Genomic DNA, 26,814 nt, shown 5'->3' on the forward strand with positions numbered 1-26,814 from the left:
TAGTAGCCAGGCACGACGCCAATTTTCACAAATTTCCCGTGGACTTGTGAAAATGAGGATATTTTATAATCCCTCTGATCCTATTAGGCACTCGATTACTTTAGAAGCTTTTTGCAGTTATTTTCTTTCATCTCCACACTTTAAGTGATTGCTCTGCATGTTAAGACTGTAAAGAAACGCCCAGTCAACAATACATGTTCCTTAATCCTTAAATGCTGTAACCCTTGACAAAATTGTTTATGTATCAACACGTTGCAATTATTTTCAGGTAAACCCAGGAATTTTTATTTGACCTTTATTTAACTAGGCAAGTCAGTTAAGAACAAAATCTCATTTTCAATGACAGCCTAGGAACAGTGGGTTAACTGCCTGTTCAGGGGCAGAACAGATTTGTCAGCTCAGGAGTTTGAACTTGAAACCTTCCGGTTACTAGTCCAACGCTCTAACCACTAGGCTACCCTGCCGATCAATTATATATCTTCTACTTTTATTTGCAAATCCATGAAAATTGCATAAACCAAAACAGGTAGCAGTTAGAACCTAAGTAGGAAAAATATAACTGTACCTGGCTGTACCTACAAAGTCTAGACAAGCATGTACTGTAAATACATAGGCCTAGTGTTGTGGATACTTAGTAAAGTGCAACCATTTTTTCCTCAGAACTTTTTGTAAATTAATTGCACCACAGTGTGGAATTTTCTAAGAAAGGGTATTAAGTTTTATTAAAACCCACCCATTTCTCAAATCCTATTGGTTAGAATAATAGTGAATCCTTTCTCATTTTGCTGTTGGTTGGACATGTTATTTCAGGGTCAGCATGGAAACTCAATATTTACGTGGTACTTTCGCGTTATATGTTCGCACTATATGACCGAAAATACAGTTCGTCACTCATTTGTTGCGTCTGGCACACCAACAGCTGTCCGCTGAAGGCACTTGAGAGGAACGTATAGAGTAGACGGAGTGAGCTGAAATATTGGTGGTAAGAACCTGTTCCATATCAAATGTATCTTAATTACAAACCTTATGTTTATGAACTGAATTTATTGGCTGTCATTGCTGTAAATCTACATTTGGAGCATCTACGTGTGATGACGTGGTGCGCCAAAAAATTGATGATGTGCAATTAAGGTTTTTATTAACGTTTGCGACCATGACATGAGGTAATATCTTTAGCATAATTCCCGGGGCAACTGGTTCCTGCATGATCAAAACTAGTAATTCTCTGCATTTTAGGCCTACTCCCTGACTTAATAATTGTTGCCTTATTATGATCATGTGGACAGATAAGCCTTTTATGTCTTGAACACTCTTTCATTGTAAGAAAAAATACAAGGCTAATGTTAAATTCATAGTTGGTTTGTTACTAGCTGACTGAAGTCAACTCTACCATTAATGATGGAGTTGAGGAGTGACTAGTGTAGGTGGACTGGAGTTCTGAAGTTACATAAAATGTAGTTTTTAAAATAAAAAAAGACAGATTTCAAAGCCGCATTTACACAATACAATGTCATGTGTAAATGCAGGCTATTCTTTTGCTGCTGAAATCCATCATTTTGAATACAATTTTTTTTCTTTATGTGAATTCTGAGCTCCAATCCACCATTGGAATCTGCTGAGGGGAGGACTGCTCATAATAATGGCTGGAACAGATCAAATGGAATGGCATCAAACCATGCGTTTGTATTTGATACCATTCCACTTATTCCACTCAAGCCATTACCACAAGCCCATCCTCATCAATTAAATCAAATTTGATTTGTCACATACACATGGTTAGCAGATGTTAATGCAAGTGTAGCGAAATGCTTGTGCTTCTAGTTCCGACAATGCAGTAATAACCAACGAGTAATCTAACCTAACAATTCCACAACTACTACCTTATACACACACAAGTGTAAAGGGATAAAGAATATGTACAAAAATATGAATGAGTGATGGTACAGAACGGCATAGGCAAGATGCAGTAGATGGTATCGAGTACATTATATACATATGAGATGAGTAATGTAGTGTTGTGTCTTTGGCTATTGTTACGAATCCCTTTTGGCCCGACAGTCTAGGGGGGGATGGTAATGAGACACGTAACATAACTCATGCAAATTATAATTGTGACAAAGTAAAAGTGTGAACGTAATAACCAGGACAACTGAAATCTACCGTCAAACTCAAGGTTTATTTGATAAACACACGGTAATGGGGGGAGCAGGAAAAAGGGCTGAGCTGGACCCAAGGAAAGAAACAAATATGCAAAAACACCCCTAAGCTAGACTAGCCTACTTTAACAACAGCTAACTAACCAAAAATACAGTGGGTGGTCCGCCCAGTTCTAACTAGTGTTTTTAACAAAGTTCACCTACGGGTAGTGTATGCCCATGGGCGACTTGTCTTGGTTTCCCCTTTTTCCCACCAGCAAACACCATAAGCAAAAACAATACTCACAGGAGATGACAAAGTGATATGGAGGTGCTCAAACAAAAGAGAGGTTAATACACAAAGAGAGAGTGAAACAGAGAGCTCTACATACATGGCATTTACAGAGAGATTGAGCTACTGAAATCTATGAAGAACAGAGATCTACCAACATGGTATTTACAAAGAGATTGAGAGCTCTAGAGCAAACAAATGATGGGGTTTTTAAACCATGGGGAAGGAACTGTGATAGGGTAGGAAACAGGAGGAGGTGTGTCTTCTGATTGATGGGTTGATTGTTGACTGATTGGGGAGTGATGATTTTCACCTGTGAGGGGAGACGGAGAGAAAAGAAAACACACACAGGATACACACACAGGATACTTGTATCCGTAACAGCTATGCTGGATTAAGTGATATGACATGCTATTCTATAAAATAATTTATAGTATCACCTGATTGAGCTAATCATGTAAATGTAATTAACTAACGAGTCGGGCACCACAAAATAATATTTATAGAGCTGTTATCTTCCAAATGAACTCTTAAAGACCTAGTAATATTTTACATCAATAGCAGTCCATATCAATTGTCATCTTAATTCAGTCTCATCTGAAAGTTGTAAATTCTTGGTTATCTGCACGAACCCTGGCTAACAATTTGAATCAGCAATACAAAATTGGGTTTAATTATTTATTTACAAAATACCTAACTAATCACACAGAATTACACATACACATAATTAAATCATAACTTGATTACAAATTACGTCATAAAGGAAAACGTCCCTAGCGAGCGGAACAGATATGACAGCTTGTTACACAAAGGAAAAGGGCTGGGTTTGAGTGAAAGAGCGGGAAGACTGAGGGACACAGGGAGAAGCTGTGCTATCGTAAATACAGTATCTGATACATTCTAAATTACCGCCCAAAGGAAAATGCAATAAATATTTACTCTGAGCTGCTGTAGGTTGGTGGTAGATGGAAGGCCGTGTTGCCAAACCGAGTCCTTTGAAGAATATCTCTGGTTGTCAATTGCATACGTTGTAGTAACGTCGTTGGGTGATAGACAGGATACTCTGTCTGTTCCTTCCTAACCCTCGTTGCGTCTGCTGTTGCTAACTCAACGGCTAGGAGGTATCACTTCTGTAGTGAATAAGAGTTCAAAGTTCATACCATTCGCAACCAAAGCTCACGCTGATGTTGGCTTCGTTCTGTAGTTATTATCTGAACCATTCTGACATAGGACCGTCGTCCTACATCCTCGGAACAGGAGGTTATATTGTTGTCAAGTGCTTATAAAGGAAGGGAGAGGAGGGCGTGTTTGAAAAGTTTTATAGCCCATGTCCCTTCACAGGGGCGGGCCACTGATTGAGCAGAGCCATATCTTATGAAAACCCAAATCTCACATTTTAGAAGTTAAAATCATCTATTTCATCCCATCACAAATAATTTCATATTCAAACATTTAAGTTGAACAACAATTCCATGTGAATCCGATAACTCTGATGTGTAGACTTTCCACTGTAGAGTTTATGTAATCTTATCATTGATGAGAATGTCTCAGATGACAACCGATGACAACCATCATATTCATTAAGTACCACCGCATTTGTTCAATTGTTCGGATTACCAGAATATAGTTCATTTCCCCCCTCCTACTGACGTTCCCAGAATCTCTATGTTAACCAAGGGTTTTACAAATGTAACCTCAGTAGGGTAGAGAGAGGAAAAGGGGGGGAAGAGGTATTTATGACTGACATAAACCTACCCCCCAGGCCAACGTCTTGACAGTAGGGTATGTAAACAAAGTGGCAGAATTTAAAGTGGCTAGTGATACATCTATTACATAAAGATGCAGTATATGATATAGAGTACAGTATATACATATACATATGAGATGAGTAATGTAGGGTTTGTAAACATTATATTAAGTGGCATTGTTTAAAGTGGCTAGTGATACATTTTTCCCATCAATTTCCATTATTAAAGTGAGCTGGAGTTGAGTCAGTATGTTGGCAGCAGCCACTCAATGTTAGTGGTGGCTGTTTAACAGTCTGATGGCCTTGAGATAGAAGCTGTTTTTCAGTCTCTCGGTCCCTGCTTTGATGCACCTGTACTGACCTCGCCTTCTGGATGATAGCGGGGTGAACAATCAGTGGCTCGGGTGGTTGTTGTCCTCATCAATTAAGGTGCCACCAACCTCCTGTGCAATCCACCCAACACCATGGTAAATCGTGGAGTTGAGTTTATTCGGCTAGTTTGTACTTGTCATCATCCTTGTTTGTATAGTGGTTATTCATTACCTAGGGCCCAGGGGTAAGCATGAGAGTTTCTTGGCAGTAAACATAGGCCTACATGCAGCAGCAGACACAGGTAATCTACCTGAGCTGTAATGTCCAGGTGTAAACAAGCTTCCATATGCCACTCCTTAAAGAGCGACTGCACCACAGATGGATGTATAAATGTGAAGCAGCCGGTTGGCGTTTCCACTCACTACCAGATATGGTGATAAGAAGCCCAGCGAGATGGATTTTGGCCAACATTCTGCACATTTTCTCTTAGATGAAACACTTGATCTGCATACAGTTTTCTGTTTTCAAAAGTAGAATCTGTAACAAACAGAGTGGATTTCATTTTGTAGACTTTACCCGTTGACAAAGTTTGACAAAAAGCTGTGTTGTTTAGAAGAAGTGCAAGGGCAGATTAAGTTATTGCACATGCGCACTTCCCAGAGTAGCCGTTCCCAGACATAAATATGCAAATACATGCTAGACGTGCCAATAGGATCTCACTATCTCGTGCTTGGTTCTACCTACTATGAATAATTTGCTCCCATTGGAAACGAGGCTCTGGTCTATCTTCGGTTAGTTGTAAAAATCTTTGACTGCACTTCTATGGTATAATGGCGGTCCACAAACAAACGTTTAATATAAATAAACAAATAAATCCCTACTAACTTCATGTCAACAGTAACACCTGTTACTCCTAATAACTGTTGCCATATCCACAATAATCTTCAACCTGTCATTTCAGCTTTCCATAATCCGAGCCGTGTTGATAACCTTTCCAATGAAAGCTATGAAGTCAATTTTATTTACTAGCAAAAGTGAGCTTTGACACAGCACATTTGTGTAAACAAGATTTCTGAACAGGTCTCAAAACCATGTCAGGACTAGTAGAAGCACCAGTTCTGACACTAGGTCCACTTACTACGGTAGAAACCATGGTAGCTCCATCAGTCCGCATATAGTTCTACCAATCTGTTTTACAGCCTCTGCATATGAGAAATCATGATTCTATATCTCTGGGCCTCTCCTGCCCCTCTCTGCACCTGGCATCCACCAAATGTTGCATTGTGTTCCACCCCACAATTACAACACTTAGCCTTCAGATTATTCCCCCAGTCCACACTTTTCTTTTCTTTACAGTGAGCAGCTACATGTCCCATTCTTCTTTATTTGACATTTAAAACACCACAATGGGGATGGAACAAATTCTTGGATATTCAAACTTTGACGCTCTTTCCTACAAATCAAACTTTTGCTCTCAAACACTATGCCTCCCTTCAAATTGGACATAGATGGACATAGATAGTGGGACCCCAGAAATGATTCTCCTCAACATAGCATACACTCCATGGACATGGCTTTGATCTTCTTCCGATTGAGATATTCCATTTGAAGAATCTTCTGCTGCTGACCACAGAGTATTATCAGTCTACCATTTCCAATGAACCAGACTAGTTTTACTTCACCTAAACTCAGCAAAAAAATAAACGTCTTCTCACTGTCAACTGTGTTTATTTTCAGCAAATTTAACATGTGTAAATATACATAGCAAGATTCAACAACTGAGACATAAACTGAACAAGTTCCACAGACATGTGACTAACAGAGATGGGATAATGTGTCCCTGAACAAAGGGGGGTCAGAATCAAAAGTAACAGTCAATATCTGGTGTGGCCACCAGCTGCATTAAGTACTGCAGTGTATCTCCTCCTCATGGACTGCACCAGATTTGCCAGTTCTTGCTGTGAGATGTTACCCCACTCTTCAATCAAGGCACCTGCAAGTTCCCGGACATTTCTAGCCCTCACCCTCCAATCCAACATGTCCCAGATGTGCTCAATGGGCTTGAGATCCGGGCTCTTCACTGGCCATGGCAGAACACTGACATTCCTGTCTTGCAGGAAAGCATGCACCGAACGAACAGTATAGCTGGTGGCATTGTCATGCTGGAGGGTCATGTCAGGATGAGCCTGGAGGAAGGGTACCACATGAGGGAGGAGGATGTCTTCCCTGTAACGCACAGCGTTGAGATTGCCTGCAATGACAACAAGCTCAGTCTGATGATGCTGTGACACACCGCCCCAGACCATGACGGACCCTCCAAATCGATCCCGCTGCAGAGTACAGACCTCGGTGTAATGATCATTTCTTCGATGATAATCGCGAATCCGACCATCACCCCTGGCGAGACAAAACCGTGACTGGTCAGTGAAAGCACTTTTTGCCAGTCCTGTCTGGTCCAGCGATGATGGGTTTGTGCCCATAGGCGACGTTGTTGCCGGTGATGTCTGGTGTGGACCTGCCTTACAACATGCCTACTAAGCCCTCAGTCCAGCCTCTCTCAGCCTATTGGGGACAGTCTGAGCACTGATGGAGGGATTGTGTGTTCCTGGTGTAAATCGGGCAATTGTTGTTGCCATCCTGTACCTGTCCTGAAGGTGTGATGTTCGGAGGTACCGATCCTGTGCAGGTGTTGTTACACATAGTCTGCCACTACGAGGACGATCAGCTGTCCGTCCTGTCTCCCTGTAGCACTGTCTTAGGTGTGTCAAAGTACAGACATTGCAATTTATTGCCCTGGCCACATCTGGAGTCCTCATGCCTCCTTGCAGCATGCCAACGGCACGTTCATGCAGATGAGCAGGGACCCTGGACATCTTTCCTTTTGTGTTTTTCAGAGTCAGTAGAAAGGCCTCTTTAGTATCCGAAGTTTTCATAACTGTGACCTTAATTGCCTACCGTCTGTAAGTGGTTAGTGTCTTAACAACCGTTCCACAGGTGCATGTTCATTCATTGAACAAGCATGGGATACAGAGTTTAAACCCTTTACAACGAACATCTTTGAAGTTATTTGGATTTTTACGAATTATCTATGAAAGACAGGGTCCTGAAAAAGGGCCTTTTCTTTTTTTTGCTGAGTTTCTTTCTTTCTTTACGTTAGTAGGATTGGGTGTAGATCACATCAAACACCATCACCTGACCTGTGGTCACATCAAATACCATCACAACTTTACACTCCTACACATCATTACTCTTGTTTCCCATCTTCACCCTCACGCTCTCTGCACTAGAAGCATCACTGCTTTCAGTAGCATGGTTTCTCTTTTTCCTGTTACTGTCCTTGACACTCATTCTCCCGACCCATTTCATCAGAACTATCAACCATGATGATCACATTCAAGTGCAGCTGTTACTTCTCCAACTTTCTCTCCATACCCTCCATCACAGCATCTTCACTAATCACACGTCGGCAAACTGCACTTCCTGATTTGGACTCATTTTAGATTTGGTTAATAAAGAAATGCTAACAGCCATGGCTGAATTCAAACACGAGTTGGTTTCGGGGTGTGGTTTGATGTGGGTGTCTCTTGTATGTGTTCGCAGGTGGGAAGAGTTAGACAAATTATTTCGCCAATTAGCTTCAGCCAGCTGGTGTGCAACCGTGGAAAAATGTATTTGACTTTGGATAGCCTATCTCCGGAGCTAGCTATAGACCGTGAATAAATTGCCCAATATACTGTAAATGAGACAATATTTTCACGTTGCACACTTTTTTGTTTTCTTATTAAATGCTTTCAATATTTCTATATGCATTTCCACAATCTCTAGTTGGCCTGAGGTTTTTTAAGTCATTGAAATTTGGTGCTATTGCAATTTTTACATTGTCCCATGTACATTGTGTAATTTACCGATGGTCCCTAACTAGCCCCATAGGGACATCCAAAGTAAACCCAAATTTACCACAGGCATTACGATTAGGTCGTGTGCAGCTGCACTCAGAATGGATGATTACTTATGTGCTGCCAGCTGTGGTACATGTGGGCAGGATTGATACAAACCCAACCTTCATACAGTATACTTTGTGATGCAGTCACGAGCACAAGTCTCTGTTTTGGACGCAACCAAAACCAAAATTAACCTATTTACACCTATTTACCTAAAACATTTAAGTCTAATGTTGTGCCTATGTGATGTGTTGGACTGGTTTGTGTTGTGGGTTGGCTGTGACAACTGTGCCAAATTCCAATGGAGCAATTTACATGGCTGTGTTTGTGGGTGTAATGTTGGAATATTTTAAATATGTTCCTGGCTACAGTGGTTCCCCCTAGGGTACACTAAAGGGTTAACATGTGTTTGACTGCTGAGGGGCAGTATCTGTACTGTAGTGTGGCTCACTGACTCTGGACAACCTACAGGTGGCAGGGACAGGCTATGTATGGCCCATGATCCCTTGGAGTGGCTCTGTGAGTTTAAAACAAAAGCAGTTTAAGACAATTCTAGAAAAATATTAAGAACACATTCATTAGACTCCTAGTAAGTCTACATGCAATGTAGGGCACATGCAGTGAAGTTCACCAGTCCCCGTTTAATTAGCCTACATTCTAGGGGTGTAACGGTTAACTAAATCCACAGCTTGGTACATACTGTACCTCGGTTTTTGGGTCACGGTTCACAGAAGGAGGGAACACATTTTTATTATATTTTCAGTTGAGGTCGGAAGTTTACATACACCTTAGCCAAACTCAGTTTTTCACAATTTCTGACATTTAATCCAAGTAAAACTTCCCTGACTTAGGTCAGTTAGGATCACCACTTTATTTTAAGAATGTGAAATGTCAGAATTATAGTAGAGAGAATGATTTATGCACTCAATTAGTATTTGGTAGCATTGCCTCTAAATTGTTTAACTTGGGTCAAACGTTTCGGGTAGCCTTCCACAAGCTTCCCACAATAAGTTGATGAATTTTGGCCCATTCCTCCTGTCACGACTTCCACCGAAGGTGGTTCCTCTCCCTGTTCGGGAGGTGCTCGGCGGTCGGCGTCGCCAGCCTACTAACCATCACCGATCCATGTTTCATTTTCCGTTTGTTTTGTCTTTGGTTCATTCACACCTGGTTTTCATATGCTTTCATTTCTATGTGTATATTTACCCCCGTTTCCCTGCTTAGGTTTGTGCGGGATTATTTTCTTGTTGCTTGTGGAGGCTTTCCTCAGTGTATTTTGGGTGTGTTTATTATAGTAAGGTGCGTTGTGTTTTTGCGCCTTACTGTTAGTTCCCATTGACTTGGGCGTTGTTTTTGGGTATTGTACTGTCCCGTTTTTTTGGACTTGCCCTTATTGAGCGTCTGCTCCTGCTGACTCCGACATCAATGGAGGAACGCATTCAACAACATAAGGCAGTCTGGGAACAGCGATGGATCAGGTGATGGCGACGATGGACAGGTGGGAGAGAGGTGGCCTTCCTCCACCAGCCACACTACAACCACCCCCACAACCCTCTCATTTGTCACCTGGCTCCAGTGGTATTCGGCTCGCTCTCCCTGGAAACCGTTCACCCGGCTCCTTCGGGACATGAGAGAGTGAACGCCCTCGTCTCCTGCCTCTCAGGCAAAGCCCTGGAGTGGGCCAACGCGGTCTGAAATGATGGAGACTCGGCGAGGGACCACTACCCGGAGTTCACGGCGGGTGAACGTCTGTTCCATCTCAGGCAGGAGACAAGGAGCGCGTAGGACTTCGCACTGGAGTTCCGGACCTTGGCTGCCAGCGCGGGATGGAACAACAGGGCCTTGATCGATCACTATAGGTGTAGTTTGCGTGAGGACGTCCATAGGGAGCTAGCCTGAAGAGATACCACCCTCACCTTGGACCAGCTGGTGGATATGTCCATTCGGCTGGACAACTTGCTGGCTACCCGCCGGACGTCCGGATCAGGATCTGTCCGTTTCATCCCCCAGCACCTCTGCTCCACCGCCCATGGAGCTCGGAGGTGCTGCAGCGAGGGCGACCGGAGGAGGAGCACTTTCCTGCACCAGATGTGGTCGTAGAGGGCACACTGCTGACCGGTGCTGGAGGAGCTCTTCTGGGAGTCGAGACGACAGGCAGGTAGGGCACTGTTCGGGCACTTTTTAGATAGTCGACCATTAGGTTCAGGGCTAATCAGGGAGGCCACGGCTCCACTGGACATGGTTTCGCAGGGGGGTCATGGGGAGATAATTAGTCTCTTCCTTATTGATTCTCCTGCGTTTCCCGTGATGCTGGGGATGCCCCTGGTTGGCCCGTCACAACGCCAAGATTTTGTGGCAACAGAGGGCTCTTCAGGGGTGGTCGGAGGAGTGCTCAGGCAGGTGTGTAGGAGTTTCCATCGGTGCAACAATGGTGGAGAGTCCAGACCAAGTCTCCACCATGCACATTCCCTCAGAATATGCAGTAAAAAGAAGGCTACTCAATTACCACCTCATCGATGAGGGGATTGTGCGATAAATCTCCTGGTAGATGCCGCACTTCCCAGGAGTCACCGTCTCGGTGGCTATGGAGACATATATCTCTGGGGCAGGGGTACATTCGGCCCTCCACGTCACCTGCCTCCTCGAGTTTATTTTTTGTGAAGGAGGGAGGTCTGCGTCCATGCATTGACTATAGAGGTCTAAATACCATTACAGTGGGGTACAGTTACCCGCTACCTCTCATCGCCACGGCGATTGAGTCATTTCACAGGGCACGCTTCTTCACAGAACTGTATCTCAGGAGCGCCAATAACTTGGTGCGTATCCAGGAGGGAAATGAGTGGAAGACAGCGTTTAGTACCACATCAGGCCATTATGAGTACCTCGTCATGCCGTACGGGTTGAAGAATGCTCCAGCAGTCTTCCAATCCTTTGTAGATGAGATTCTCAGGGACCTGCACAGGCAGGGTGTGGTGGTTTATATCGATGACATTCTGACATATTCCGCTACACGTGCCGCGCATGTGGCTCTGGAGCGCAGAGTACTTGGGTGACTGTTGGAGCATGACCTGTACGTTAAGGTTGAGAAATGCTTGTTCTTCCAACAGGCCGTCTCCTTCCTAGGATATCGCATTTCCACATTGGGGTTGGTGATGGAGTGTGACTGCATTGCAGCCGTGCGTATTTGGCCTACTCCCAACACGGTAAAGGAAGTGCAGTGGTTTTTAGGGTTTGCCAACTACTACTGAAGGTTTATCCGGGGTTTTAGGCTGGTGGCTGCTCCCATTACCTCACTGCTGAAGGGGGAACCGGTGCGTCTGCGGTGGTCGGCTGAGGTGGACAGAGCTTTATGTCACCTGAAGGCTCTGTTTACCTCTGCTCCCGTGCTGGCCCATCCGGATCCCTCTTTGGCATTCATAGTGGAGGTGGACGCGTCCGAGGCTGGGATTGGAGCCGTGCACTCACAGCGCTCGGGTATTTCACCGAAGCTCCGCCCCGGCTGAGCGAAACTATGACGTGGGGGGCCGGGAGTTGTTGGCTGTCGTCAGGTCTCTGAAGGTGTGGAGACATTGGCTTGAGGGGGCTAAACACCCTTTTCTCACCTGGACTGAACACCGTAATCTAGAGTACATCCGGGCGGCGAGGAGACTGAACCCTCGCCAGGCAAGGTGGGCTATGTTTTTCACCCGTTTTAGGTTTACGATATCATATAGACCAGGTTCTCAGAACTCTAAGGAGAACGCACTGTCACGACTCTATGATACAGGGGAGCGGTCCATCGATCCCACTCCCATACTTCCGGCCTCTTGTCTGGTGCCACCGGTGGTATGGGAGGTGGACACGACATCGAGCGGGCGTCACGTTCAGAGCCTACTTCACCTCAGTGTCCAGCTGGACGGGTGTACGTTCCGTTCGATGTTCGTGACAGATTGATCTGGTGGGCTCATACGTCACCCTCCTCTGGTCATCCGGGCATCGGTAGGACGGTGCGAAGTCTTAGTGGGAAGTACTGGTTGTCCACATTGGCTGAGGACGTGAGGGTTTATGTTTCCTCCTGCTCGGTGTGCGCTCAGTGCAAGGCTCCTAGGCACCTGCCCCGAGGGCAATAACAACCCCTTCCCGTTCCACAGTGGCCTTGGTCACACCTGTCGGGTGGACTTCCTGACTGATCTTCCTCCGTCACAGGGCAACACCACGATCCTGGTCGTTGTGGATCGGTAGTACATTTACCGTTAATTACTATAATTTCTAATCTACAATGTTTGATTGGTTACTGTAATTTCTGGTAATGCATTCAATATATTACCATTCCAGTCTTTTACCATTCTTGTCAGAGTGGACACAATGTTTGCAAAGTGCATAACCTATGCTACACTTGCGAGAAATAAGTATTGGTTTATTTTATTCCTTTTAGGAGTTTTTTTTGTAAATTTAGTCTTTGTCTTTTGTTTGGAGTGCTCCTGACAATTTTGAGTAAGGACGCGCACTTGATTACACATCAAATCAAATTGATTTATATAGCCCTTCGTACATCAGCTGATATCTCAAAGTGCTGTACAGAAAACCAGCCTAAAACCCCAAACAGCAAGCAATGCAGGTGTAGAAGCACGGTGGCTAGGAAAAACTCCCTAGAAAGGCCAAAACCTAGGAAGAAACCTATAGAGGAACCAGGCTATGTGGGGTGGCCAGTCCTCTTCTGGTTGTGCCGGGTGGAGATTATAACAGAACATGGCCAAGATGTTCAAATGTTCATAAATGACCAGCATGGTCAAATAATAATAATCACAGGCAGAACAGTTGAAACTGGAGCAGCAGCACGGCCAGGTGGACTGGGGACAGCAAAGAGTCATCATGCCCGGTAGTCCTGAGGCATGGTCCTAGGGCTCAGGTCCTCCGAGAGAGAGAGAAAGAAAGAGAGAAAGAGAGAATTAGAGAGAGCATACTTAAATTCACACAGGACACTGGATAGGACAGGAGAAGTACTCCTCCTACAGATATAACAAACTGACCCTAGCCCCCCGACACATAAACTACTGCAGCATAAATACTGGAGGCTGAGACAGGAGGGGTCAGGAGACACTGTGGCCCCACATAGTGTAGAAGGAAATGCCAACATTTGGCCTGCGCGCAAATGTTGGCATATATACAGTGCCTTGCGAAAGTATTCGGCCCCCTTGAACTTTGCGACTTTTCGAGAGACTGACATTTTTTCCCATTCCTCCTTGCAAAACAGCTTGAGCTCAGTGAGGTTGGATGGAGAACATTTGTGAACCGCAGTTTTCAGTTCTTTCCACAGATTCTCGATTGGATTCAGGTCTGGACTTTGACTTGGCCATTCTAACACCTGGATATGTTTATTTTTGAACCATTCCATTGTAGATTTTGCTTTATGTTTTGGATCATTGTCTTGTTGGAAGACAAATCTCCGTCCCAGTCTCAGGTCTTTTGCAGACTCCATCAGGTTTTCTTCCAGAATGGTCCTGTATTTGGCTCCATCCATCTTCCCATCAATTTTAACCATCTTCCCTGTCCCTGCTGAAGAAAAGCAGGCCCAAACCATGATGCTGCCACCACCATGTTTGACAGTGGGGATGGTGTCTTCAGCTGTGTTGCTTTTACTCCAAACATAACATTTTGCATTGTTGCCAAAAAGTTCAATTTTGGTTTCATCTGACCAGAGCACCTTCTTCCACATGTTTGGTGTGTCTCCCAGGTGGCTTGTGGCAAACTTTAAACAACACTTTCTATGGATATCTTTAAGAAATGGCTTTCTTCTTGCCACTCTTCCATAAAGGCCAGATTTGTGCAATATACGACTGATTGTTGTCCTATGGACAGAGTCTCCCACCTCAGCTGTAGATCTCTGCAGTTCATCCAGAGTGATCATGGGCCTCTTGGCTGCATCTCTGATCAGTCTTCTCCTTGTATGAGCTGAAAGTTTAGAGGGACGGCCAGGTCTTGGTAGATTTGCAGTGGTCTGATACTCCTTCCATTTCAATATTACCGCTTGCACAGTGCTCCTTGGGATGTTTAAAGCTTTGGAAATCTTTTTGTATCCAAATCCGGCTTTAAACTTCTTCACAACAGTATCTCGGACCTGCCTGGTGTGTTCCTTGTTCTTCATGATGCTCTCTGCGCTTTTAACGGACCTCTGAGACTATCACAGTGCAGGTGCATTTATATGGAGACTTGATTACACACAGGTGGATTGTATTTATCATCATTAGTCATTTAGGTCAACATTGGATCATTCAGAGATCCTCACTGAACTTCTGGAGAGAGTTTGCTGCACTGAAAGTAAAGGGGCTGAATAATTCTGCACGCCCAATTTTTCCGTTTTTGATTTGTTAAAAAAGTTTGAAATATCCAATAAATGTCGATCCACTTCATGATTGTGTCCCACTTGTTGTTGATTCTTCACAAAAAAATACAGTTTTATATCTTTATGTTTGAAGCCTGAAATGTGGCAAAAGGTCGCAAAGTTCAAGGGGGCCGAATACTTTCGCAAGGCACTGTATGTGCCCATTTGGAGATCTGATAGTATTTCTGATTGGATTAGGGCACCACCACTAATGAGCTCTGGAGCTTTTCAAAGTAATGTTTTCTTCACCCCAAACAGCAAGCAAACAAAATATTTGTTTTTATATCCATTGAGAATGACAATAGTTCCTCAATGTATTTAAAAAAATGTCATGCTCTGATCCAGTGGTAAATAGGTCTAACTGATTACTTCTTATCAGTGCTTGACTTGGACTGAAATAGGTTCCGGTACTCATTTTGGGTGCTGGTAGTGTTTATATTTAGGTGCAGGAGCGTCACAATACTTTTGAGCTAATATTCTAGAAGATGAAGAGTAGCTCAAGCAGTAGAACATTTGAGGTGCTTTTACTCAGCTCTGGTGAGCTCCTGCCCAATTCAAGCACTGCTTCTTATCCCTTGCGAAAATAGCCTACCGTCCCGAGCTCACTGGCATGGGAAACTGTAGCATACAGTCCAGGCGTAGACAATGTGATTTATAGGATATTTATTTTTGTCGGGATATTTTCTATTTGCAGACTGCAATGTTTTTATTTGTTGACTATATGTAGGTTATTTTTACATAGTGGGCAATGGCAATAGAAGTTACGTTTTAGGTTTGTATCATTTTTATTTAGATTTGAATAGTATTTTGATTATAATAAATGAAATTAAAGTATTCCACAAAAATGTGCATATGGAAACCAAATCCGCACGCATGCAGATTGGTAGAAATTGTATGCGCATTTTACATTTACTGTACTTTCGCTGCATTTGTTGATAACGAAATCTGAAAGTACTCTGGATACATTCAGTAGCTTAATAATATTCCTGGAAAATGTGTGGTAGGTGGAACACAAGACAGAAAAATGACAAGGGTTTGAGTGAGCAGATTAACTGGGAAATGTGAAGCACATATTTGGATTTGCCATTTATTTGGCTTGCTTGTATGACATCAAAGTGGTATTTAATATAATCCTCAACTTCTCATCTTTCAAAATACATAGTCCTCTTAATTTACAGCATTTCCTTCACTCCAGACAAAAAAGCATTTTCAAATGTTGCTCAATTAGTGGGAGGGATGGGGGCAACTTTTTGTTGCCTACTGTGCTCAAGTTCAGAACAACTGTCAGTCAAAACCCATACAATTAAGGCACTTATCAGTACCCAAATTTGCCATTTCCAACCCAGGTACGAGTGTAAAAGGTTAAGGAGATTGAAGGAGATCTGTTACTCACTTGTCAGTTATGAAATTAATTTAATAGATGGAGAGAATAATCTTCATTTTTTGCAATCCAGGGATAGCTATGTTTACGCCAAATGAACAAGATGCCAATGTCAGCCATGGAACAAAACCACATAATCCTCTGTTATAATCCAAAGACATTTTGCCTTGTGAAACTGAAAATTCTTAGCAAATTGTGGTCCTAGCCATGCATGCCCACATCCCAGAAACACATACCCAAGTTCATGCACAAACACACACTCCCCTTACACATGATTCCTGCTTACAAGCTAAAATTAAAGCAGGAAGTACCAATGACTCGCTAAATATGGAAGTCGTCAGATGACGCGGAGCGGGTCGAGAGTTTCAAGTTCCTTGGTCTCCACATCCCCAACAAACTATAATGGTCCAAACACACCAATACAGCCGTGAAAAGGGCACAACAACACCTTTTCCCCCTCAGGTAACTGAAAAGATTTTGCATGGGTTCCCAGATCCTCAAAAAGTTCTACAGCTGTACCATCGAGAGCATCCTGACCAGTTGCATCACCGCCTGGTATGGCAACTGCTCGGCATCAGTGGGACCAGGCTTCCTTCCATCCAGGACCTACAGTGGCAAGAAAAAGTTTGGTTGATGTCATTGCTGCCAAAGGAGGGTCAACCAGTTATTAAATCCAAGGGTTCACATACTTTTCCCACCCTGCACTGTGAATGTTAACACAGTGTGTTCAATAAAGACATGAAAACGTATAATTGTTTGTGTGTTATTAGTTTAAGCAGACCGTGTTTGGCTATTGTTGTGACCTAGATGAAGATCAGATCAAATTTGATGACCAATTTATGCAGAAATCCAGGTAATTCCAACGGGTTCACATACTTTTTCTTGCCACTGTATATGACTAGGCGGTGTCAGAGGAAGGCCCAAACAATTGTCAGACTCAAGTCATAAGACTGTTCTCTCTGCTACCGCATGGCAAGCGGAACCGGAGCGCCAAGTCTAGGACCAAAAGGCTCCTTAACAGCTTCTACCCCCAAGCCGTAAGACTGCTGAACAATTAATCAAAATGGCCACCTTTGTTTTTACACTGCTGCTACTCGCTGTTTATTATCTATGCATAGTCATGTTACCCCTACCTACAGTGCCTTGCGAAAGTATTCGGCCCCCTTGAACTTTGCGACCTTTTGCCACATTTCAGGCTTCAAACATAAAGATATAAAACTGTATTTTTTTGTGAAGAATCAACAACAAGTGGGACACAATCATGAAGTGGAACGACATTTATTGGATATTTCAAACTTTTTTAACAAATCAAAAACTGAAAAATTGGGCGTGCAAAATTATTCAGCCCCTTTACTTTCAGTGCAGCAAACTCTCTCCAGAAGTTCAGTGAGGATCTCTGAAAGATCCAATGTTGACCTAAATGACTAATGATGATAAATACAATCCACCTGTGTGTAATCAAGTCTCCGTATAAATGCACCTGCACTGTGATAGTCTCAGAGGTCCGTTAAAAGCGCAGAGAGCATCATGAAGAACAAGGAACACACCAGGCAGGTCCGAGATACTGTTGTGAAGAAGTTTAAAGCCGGATTTGGATACAAAAATATTTCCCAAGCTTTAAACATCCCAAGGAGCACTGTGCAAGCGATAATATTGAAATGGAAGGAGTATCAGACCACTGCAAATCTACCAAGACCTGGCCGTCCCTCTAAACTTTCAGCTCATACAAGGAGAAGACTGATCAGAGATGCAGCCAAGAGGCCCATGATCACTCTGGATGAACTGCAGAGATCTACAGCTGAGGTGGGAGACTCTGTCCATAGGACAACAATCAGTTGTATATTGCACAAATCTGGCCTTTATGGAAGAGTGGCAAGAAGAAAGCCATTTCTTAAAGATATCCATAAAAAGTGTCGTTTAAAGTTTGCCACAAGCCACCTGGGAGACACACCAAACATGTGGAAGAAGGTGCTCTGGTCAGATGAAACCAAAATTGAACTTTTTGGCAACAATGCAAAACGTTATGTTTGGCGTAAAAGCAACACAGCTCATCACCCTGAACACACCATCCCCACTGTCAAACATGGTGGTGGCAGCATCATGGTTTGGGCCTGCTTTTCTTCAGCAGAGACAGGGAAGATGGTTAAAATTGATGGAAAGATGGATGGAGCCAAATACAGGACCATTCTGGAAGAAAACCTGATGGAGTCTGCAAAAGACCTGAGACTGGGACGGAGATTTGTCTTCCAACAAGACAATGATCCAAAACATAAAGCAAAATCTACAATGGAATGGTTCAAAAATAAACATATCCAGGTGTTAGAATGGCCAAGTCAAAGTCCAGACCTGAATCCAATCGAGAATCTGTGGAAAGAACTGAAAACTGCTGTTCACAAATGCTCTCCATCCAACCTCACTGAGCTTGAGCTGTTTTGCAAGGAGGAATGGGAAAAAATGTCAGTCTCTCGATGTGCAAAACTGATAGAGACATACCCCAAGCGACTTACAGCTGTAATCACAGCAAAAGGTGGCGCTAAAGTATTAACTTAAGGGGGCTTAATAATTTTGCACGCCCAATTTTTCAGTTTTTGATTTGTTAAAAAAGTTTGAAATATCCAATAAATGTCGTTCCACTTCATGATTGTGTCCCACTTGTTGTTGATTCTTCACAAAAAAATACAGTTTTATATCTTTATGTTTGAAGCCTGAAATGTGGCAAAAGGTCGCAAAGTTCAAGGGGGGCGAATACTTTCGCAAGGCACTGTACATGTACAAATGACCTTGACTAACATGTGCCCCCGCACATTGACTTGGTACCGGTACCCCCTGTATATAGCCTCGTTAATGTTATTTTATTGTTACTTTTTTATTTATTATAATAATTTTTACTTTAGTTTATTTAGTAAACATTTTCTTAACTCTATTGTCGTGTCTTTGGCATCATTAAATTGAAGACTGTTATTTTATCAAATCAATTCTCTGTAGTTATTATTGTGTGATTAAACTAATCATGTAAATGTAATTAACTAGGACGTCGGGGCACCAAGGAACATCTTCAGATTACAAAGTTATAATTTTCCTAATATAACTTCAGAAATGTTAATATCTGATCAATTAGTCTTCTAATTAATTAATTATTATTTACCTCAGTCTCATTCCAAACATCATAAATTGTTGGTTATCTGCACAAACCCAGCCTTTACTATGAATCATTCATACACCAATTGTCGTAATCATTTATTTACTAACTAACTAAATAATCACAGAAACGCATAAACAAACAAACAGTAGAGATGGTTAAGAGGAAATGATAGGGTAGGTTCCCTACTGGGTTAAGCCAATATGACGGCTCGGTGGACAAAGGGAAGTGGGTGTGGACTGAGAAGGGCGGGAAAGACAAAAGAGACACTACACAGTTGATAGTTATATTAATTGAAATGCAAAGTTCAACCAAGCGTCTCTCTGCTTCCCTGGAGTCTTTCGTGGTTAGAATAGATACTTCAGAGTACCATTCACAAATATTCTTATAGAATAGCTGTTTCGGCGGTTGTTGGTCTTCACATCTCATGTTCACATAATTTCTAGCTGCAGAATAGTAATTAGTATCGAAGATTTGCTCTTATTCTGTCGGGATCGATAGTCTCAGAGTTGAACAATTTCCACCCGTGGGATGGTTAGGAATTCAGCAACCATTACAACCTTAGCTTATACCGAGGTTTTTGTGGTCTCTACTCAACCTTCGCCCCCTCAGCTGACCGATGTATGCTTGGTCTGAAGAGGATTTCTTCAGGTGGGGGTTTTATTCATAACAGTAGAAAAGGGCTGTCCCATGAGCCAGATCATGTCTGTGCTCCTGGGGGCGGGCCAATGACTTAGTTAAACTTTAAAGGGAATACAGTTCTCTCACATTAACGGTTTAACATGGCATCACATCATTTCACAAATAGTTTAATCTTTACTAATTTATTTTATACAATAATTAGACGTAAACCTCAACGGAGGCTCCTGTATAAACAGAGTTATGGTAATGTGGCTGTATTGTCATGAGGTCACAAACATGAAACAAAACGGATCGGGTCGTAGCTGGCTTCTCCACCGACCGTTTACACATTCTTCAAAACATGGATATTGTTCAGTTCTCAAGTTCTGTGATGTAGAATAAGTTCCTTTGTTCTCTCTGTGTGTCTCTTTCTGCATGGGCAGGGGGAGAGAGTCTCCTCCGGGAATTTACAACCTGAGATAACAGAACCTGGATGTAGGAGAGGAGAGAGGGGGAAGGCACTCGCTATACCCAAAGAGGGCCACATCATGACATTATTGAACTACATTGTAGGGTTTATAACTAAGCATTTCATGGTAAGGTCTACCACACCTGTTGTATTTGGCGCATGTGATAAATAAGATTTGATTTGTAATGTAGTTATTCCTGGCGAATGCTCCTGTACCACACATAATTGTCTGGTTTGCAGGATCAGTGTTGAATTACTGACACATGCTTGTGGTTTACAGCCATGCTCAGAAGCCATGGCTTCACTATGTTCCTGGAATATTGACCTCTCATAGCCACCTGCTGCTCCGAGACACATCCACACATGCTGTGGAGGAACACAAGCAAAGACAATATGTAAAGTCATGTCCCAGACCTAGTCAATGAGACCATGAGAAATAATAGTCCATGGTTAATAAGATGATAGTTGGAGCTGTATTGTTAGATTTCAGTGCATCCTTTGATGTTATTGATAATGTATTGTTATTGAAAAAACTCCCTTGCAATGGCTTTACATCACCTGCAATTACATGGTTGGAGAGTTATTTATCCAATAGAACCCAGAGAGTGTTCTTCAATGGAAACTTCTCTAACATCAGATATGTACAGTGTTGTGTTTCTCAGGGCAGTGGTGCTGTTAATATTCTAAATTTTTACAAAAGATTTGCCACTGGTATTACACAAAGCTAGAATGACTATGTATGTGGGTGATTCTAGATTTCAGCACCCAAAGCCAGTGGGCTTTCTGAAATTCTAAATAAAGAGTTACAGTCAGTATCAAAATGGGTGATTATTAATAAATGGGTCTTAAATACATCTAAAACTAAAAGCATTGTATTTGTTTCAAAACATTCTCTAAGACCTAAACCTCAACTGGAGTTGTACATAAATGGTGTGACCATTGAGCAAGCTAAACTCCTAGGTATAACATTAGAATGTCAATTATCATGGTCAAGTCATATTGACAGAATTGTTATGAAGATGGGGAGTGATCTGTTATAAAAAGATGTTCTGCTTTTTTGACACAAATCAACTGTGCTAGTTGTTCAGTCTCTGGTCTTACTGTTCGGTAATACATTGAGTGCAACAAAGAAAGACCTAGTAAAGCTGCAGCTGGCTCAAAACAGAGCAGCACGCCTTGCCCTTAACTGCACATACAGAACTAACATCAACAGCATGCATCCAGTCTTTCCTGGTTGACGATTGACGAGAGATTACCTGCTTTTCCTAGTTTTTATGAGAAATATTACTGTGATGAAAATTCCATATTGTCTGCACAATCAAATAAAATGCAGCTCAGACACCCATACATACCCCACAAGACATGCCACCAGGGGCCAATTCACAGTCCCCAAGTCCAAAACGAATGCATGGCAATGCACAGTTTTATACAGAGCCATGATTGCATGGAACTCCCATCTTCAATTACTCAAGCATACAGCAAAATGACCCTTAAAAAACAGATTAAACAACTAATGAAACGGCGGGGGACTATGAGGGGACAAACACAATTTTTGTTGTTGTATTATTGTATTTTTTACTTGTATTGTTTGTATATCATTGTATTTTACATTTGTGTGACTGTCCTTCAGTGTTTTGTTACTTGTCATGTTTTGTGTTTTTTTGTGGACCCCAGGAAGGATAGCTTCTGCAAAAGCTAATGGGGATCCTAATAAACAAATACTAACACCATGGGACCAAGGGATCACTTGTATATGGTTGTTGTGGGTCATGTGGGGTTAATTTACCTGACGAAGACCATGTCAGTTGAACTGTTGTTTGTGTATCACAGTACATTTGAGTCAATAATCACCTTTGGGTGCAGCAAAACAGTGAGCCAGCATTGTCTTTCATTCTATGCACCAAACCCAGACAGGCTTTAAGAAATCAGAGTTGAAGAATCCTTTCTTCCTGTTAGGATCTCATATAATTACTATATTGTGGAATGCCTATGATCTCACACTACCACTATCTGTGGCCTTGGTAGCAATATAGAGGTGTTCTCATTGACAAAGCCTATTGACAGGATACACACTTACACAGGTGCTTCTGGTGATTCACAAAATAACCCCTTAACCCCGACTAGCCTTACATTAGTCACTCCTTCAACTCTCAACAGCAGGAAACAGAAGACCCCATCACCATTGGTCCTTTGATGCAGTGTTGTTAACTGAGGCAATCTGTGGCAATATGGGGGGATGCGGGCACATCTGCAAACACATCAGTGTCAGGATAGTGTCTAAATATGAGTGTGTGCTCTTGGGAATGACTGTACGTTAGGTGAGTTTGTGCCAGTGAATATCCAAACTTATTTAGGCTTAGTACCGTAACGTGGTGCTTCAACTCATTGACAACATGTATTTATTGTAGATTGTGACTGAAGAGTTGCAGATGTTTTTTTTGTGTAAAATAAATTATCTCCATACAAGGAGGCTTATGGACAGCCATATATAAAACCGAAAAGGATAAGAAAATGTCTGTCATTGGGATCTTAGTCATCAGCTATGCAAATCAAATCCCATTGTATTTGTCACCTGCTTCGTAAACAGGTGTAGACTAACAGTGAAATCATTACTTTACTGGCCCTTCCTAACAAAACCGAGAGAAGGAACGAGAAATTATTGAAAAATAGGAATAAATACACAGTTGGCTATATACATGGGGTACCAGTACCGAGTCGATGTGCAGGGTGTACGAGGTCATTGAGGTAAATATGTAAATATAGGTAGGGATAAAGTGACTAGGTAACAGGATAGATAATGAACAGTAGCAGCAGCGTATGTGATGAGTCAAAAGAGTTAGTGCAAAAAGGGTCAATGCAGATAGTTCGGGTAGCTATTGGTTACTTTTTAACTAACTATTTAGCAGTCTTATGGCTTTGGGGTAGAAGGTGTTCAGGGTTCAGTTGGTCCCAGACTTTCTGCATTGGTACCGCTTGCTGTGCGGTACTAGAGAGAACAGTCTATGACTTGGGTGCCTGGAGTCTTTGACACTTTTTCGGGCTTTCCTCTGACACCACCTGTTATAGAGGTCCTGGATGGTAGTGATGTACTGGGCCATACGCACTACCCTATCTAGCGCCTTGCGGTCGGATATCAAGCAGTTGCCATACCAAGCGAGGCTTACAGCCAGTCAAGACGGTCTCAATGGTGCAGCTGTAGAACTTTTTGAGGATCTGAGGGCCCATGCAAAATATTTTCAGCCTCCTGAGGGGGAAGAGGTGTTGTGCCTTCTTCACAACTGTGTTGGTGTGTGTGGACCATGATAATTCCTTAGTGATGTGGACCCCGAGGAACTTGAAGCTCTCAACCCGCTCTACTACAGCCCTGCTGATGTGGATGGGGGCGTGCTCCGCCCTCCGTTTCCTGTAGTCCACGATCAGCTCCTTTTGTATTTCTGACATTGAGAGAGAGGTTGTTGTCCTGGTACCACACTGCCAGGTCACTGACCTCCTCCCTATAGGCTGTCTCATCATTGTCGGTGATCAAGTCAACCACCTTTGTGTTGTCAGCAAACTTAAAATGTGTTTGAGTCGTGTGTGGCCATGCAGTCGTGGGTGAACAGGGAGTACAGGAGGGGACTAAGCACCCCTGAGGGGCCCCCGTGTTGAGGTTCAGCATGGCGGATATGTTGTTGCCTACCCTCACCACCTCGGGGTGGCCCAACAGGAAGTCCAAGATCCAGTTGCAGAAGGAGGTATTCAGTCCCAGGGTCCTAAGCTTAGGGATGAAGTTGGAGGGCACTTTGGTGCAGCATTCTGACGTAGTTGTTCCTCTTTTCCAGGTGAGAGAGGGCAGTGTGAAGTGCAATAGAGATTGCGCATCTGTGGATCTGTTGAGGCAGTATGCAAATTGGAGTGGGTCCAGGGTGTCTGGGATGATGGTGTTGATATGAGCCATGACCAGCCTTTCAAAGAATGTCATGGCTACCGATGTGAGTGCTACGGGGTGAGAGTAATTTAGACAGGTTACCTTGGCGTTCTCGGGCACAGGGACTATGGTGGTCTGCTTGAAACATGTAGGTATTACAGACTGGGTCAGGGAGAGGTTGAACATTTCAGGGAAGATGCTCTTAGTATGTGTTCTGGTAATCGGTCTGGCCACTCAGCCTTGTGAATAAAAACCTGTTTAAAAGTCTTACTCACATTGGCTACAGAGAGCGAGATTACACAGTCATCTGGAACAGGTGGTGCTCTTATGCATGGTTCAGTGCTGCTTGTCTCGAAGCGAGCATAGAAAGAAATTAGCTCATCTGTTAGGCTCGTGTCACTGGGCAGTTCTCGGCTGGGTTTCCCTTTGTAATCTATGATAGTTTGCAAGCCTTGCCACATCTGAAAGGCATAGTAGGATTCGATCTTAGTCCTGTTTTGACAGTTTGATGGCTCGTCGGAGGTTGTAGCAGGATTTCTTATAAGCATCCGGATTAGTGTCCCGCTCCTTGAAAGTGGCAGCTCTAGGCTTTAGCTCAGTGCGGATGTTGCCTGTAATCAATGGCTTCTGGTTGGGATATGTACATAAGGTCGTGGTGGGGATGACGTCATCGATGTACTTATTAATGAAGCCGGTGACTGATGTGGTACATTCCTTAATGTTATCGGATGAATCCCGGAACATATTCCAGTCTGTGCTTGTGAAACAGTCCTGTAGCTTAGCATCCGCTTCATCAGACCACTTGTTTGAGTTTTTTTCTTGTAAGCAGGAATCAGGAGGATAGAGTTGTGATCAGATTTGCGTTTTGTTTCTGTGTGTGGAGTAAAGGTGATCTAGAGTATTTTCGCTTCTAGCTGCCCATGTGACATGCTAGTAAAAATGAGGTAAAACAGGCCACAAGGAGCACCGCCACTGGATGTACATTTTCTTGTTTGCTTATGGCCCTATACAGCTCGTTAAGTGCAGTTATCCACTGCAGCGCCATCTTCTTCCACATACACTAGTAGGCATTATGATGCTGAGAACTGAAGCTCGCTTTACTCTGAAAATGTCCTTGAAAACCACTAAAAATAAGTGGTTGTCACAGAAGTCGCCTCCCAGTCTTTTTCTCATCCCTCTCATCACCTCTGCGTGTCTCCCACCATCTCTCTCTCTCTCATCAGAATGGCCCCTCCACAGGGTGATGATAGGACTGAGCAAGACCTTGTTAAGGAGAGCCAAGTATATCAGTGTGGGCGTTGGTGGGCATGTTTTATGAGTGGCCTTGTGGAGGTTAACAGAACACTAGTGTTTGTCCGCTGTGCTGTTCAGGCCTTGTGATACTGCCGGTAGATTTGACTGGCCCTGTCCGTGTAATAGAAAGCTGGGTTTGGTTTGGTAGGAGTGGAGTGGAGTCTGCAGTTTTGCTGTAGGCTGGTGTAGCAGTTACAGCTGCCTATTTGGTGTTGACATGAGTTATAGGTGTAGGTAACTAAGCTTTACTTAGGGGAAGTGTCATGGATTAGATTGAATACAGGAGAAGAACTAGTACTACACTTTTAAATTATAGCAGTTTACCTAATTACAAAGGTCAGTTCCAATATCAAACCTTTCCCCAAGCAGTAAAAACATATTATTTTAAGAAATTAAGATGTCTCAATGTCCTTCTGGGTGTAGGGTTAGAGAGGGTAAGGTTTGAAACAATCAACTGTCATGCCTATGGGGTGATGGTAACCCGGGCAACAACTGAAAGCATGCATGGGAGGGCATTTCCATCCAGACTCCACCCTCTGGTCTTGAAAGTCCTATGGATAGGAGAGTGGGAGGGAACTAACGTACAAAAGTTTCCTCCCTAAATCTATATGAAACCACTCTGGGGAATGCACACACTCCCTCTCACACACCCTCACTCTCAGTCACATAAGTCGATTAAGTGAATGCTCCTTCCTGTTTTTCGCGAGTTCCCTCTCTGTTTTGTTTCTTGTTTGACGAGGTTGGGCTAAATTGGAGCTCCAGGAGAGCATGTACTGAAGGAGGGCTGAGCAGAACAACATAGTTGCTAGAGAGGAAGGGCTGTTTCTTTGAAAACCTTTACAGGACTTTTTAAGTGGAGAGTCTTGACGGCGCCCACGAGATTAGACCCCAGGAGTAGCCGAATGACGCAATGGGGGGTTGTTGAGTAGGGGGTTAGGGGGTAGGGAGGTGGTGAGAAGAGGGTAGGAAATACTGGGGCGCTGAATTTAATATTCCTTCCCCTGATCTACATCACACACATCCTGACTGTAGGAAAGGAAAGGAAAGGAGAGGGCCTTAAGGAGCATGGAAGCACTGAGGGAGTCTTTTCTGCATTTGACCTTTCAGATGTCCACGTACAAGAGGGCCACTCTGAACGAAGATGACCTGGTAGATTCCAACGGGGATGAGTTCTACCCCCCTGTCATGCAGGTAAGACAACTATTCCTTTGTATAA

The 26,814-nt window shown here is 43.2% G+C and overlaps 1 protein-coding gene across 3 annotated transcripts in view; it reads left to right on the forward strand.

The window, feature by feature from the left end:
• Nucleotides 1-779: 779 nt before the first annotated feature.
• The window catches only part of LOC139371172 (endothelin-converting enzyme 1-like), a 44,524-nt gene continuing 18,489 nt past the window's right edge, over nucleotides 780-26,814 (forward strand). Inside the window, exons 1-2 of one of the 3 annotated variants that reach the window (XM_071111323.1) lie at nucleotides 780-982; nucleotides 26,706-26,789. In XM_071111323.1, the coding sequence (XP_070967424.1) occupies nucleotides 26,706-26,789 (84 nt within the window). In that variant the 5' untranslated portion in view covers nucleotides 780-982. Of the gene's footprint in view, nucleotides 983-26,334; nucleotides 26,790-26,814 lie in introns of those variants that run through there. The other 2 variants (XM_071111322.1, XM_071111324.1) reach the window with 2 other exon arrangements.

This window comes from Oncorhynchus clarkii, chromosome 17 (assembly GCF_045791955.1).
Source record: "Oncorhynchus clarkii lewisi isolate Uvic-CL-2024 chromosome 17, UVic_Ocla_1.0, whole genome shotgun sequence".
Lineage (NCBI taxonomy): Eukaryota > Metazoa > Chordata > Actinopteri > Salmoniformes > Salmonidae > Oncorhynchus > Oncorhynchus clarkii.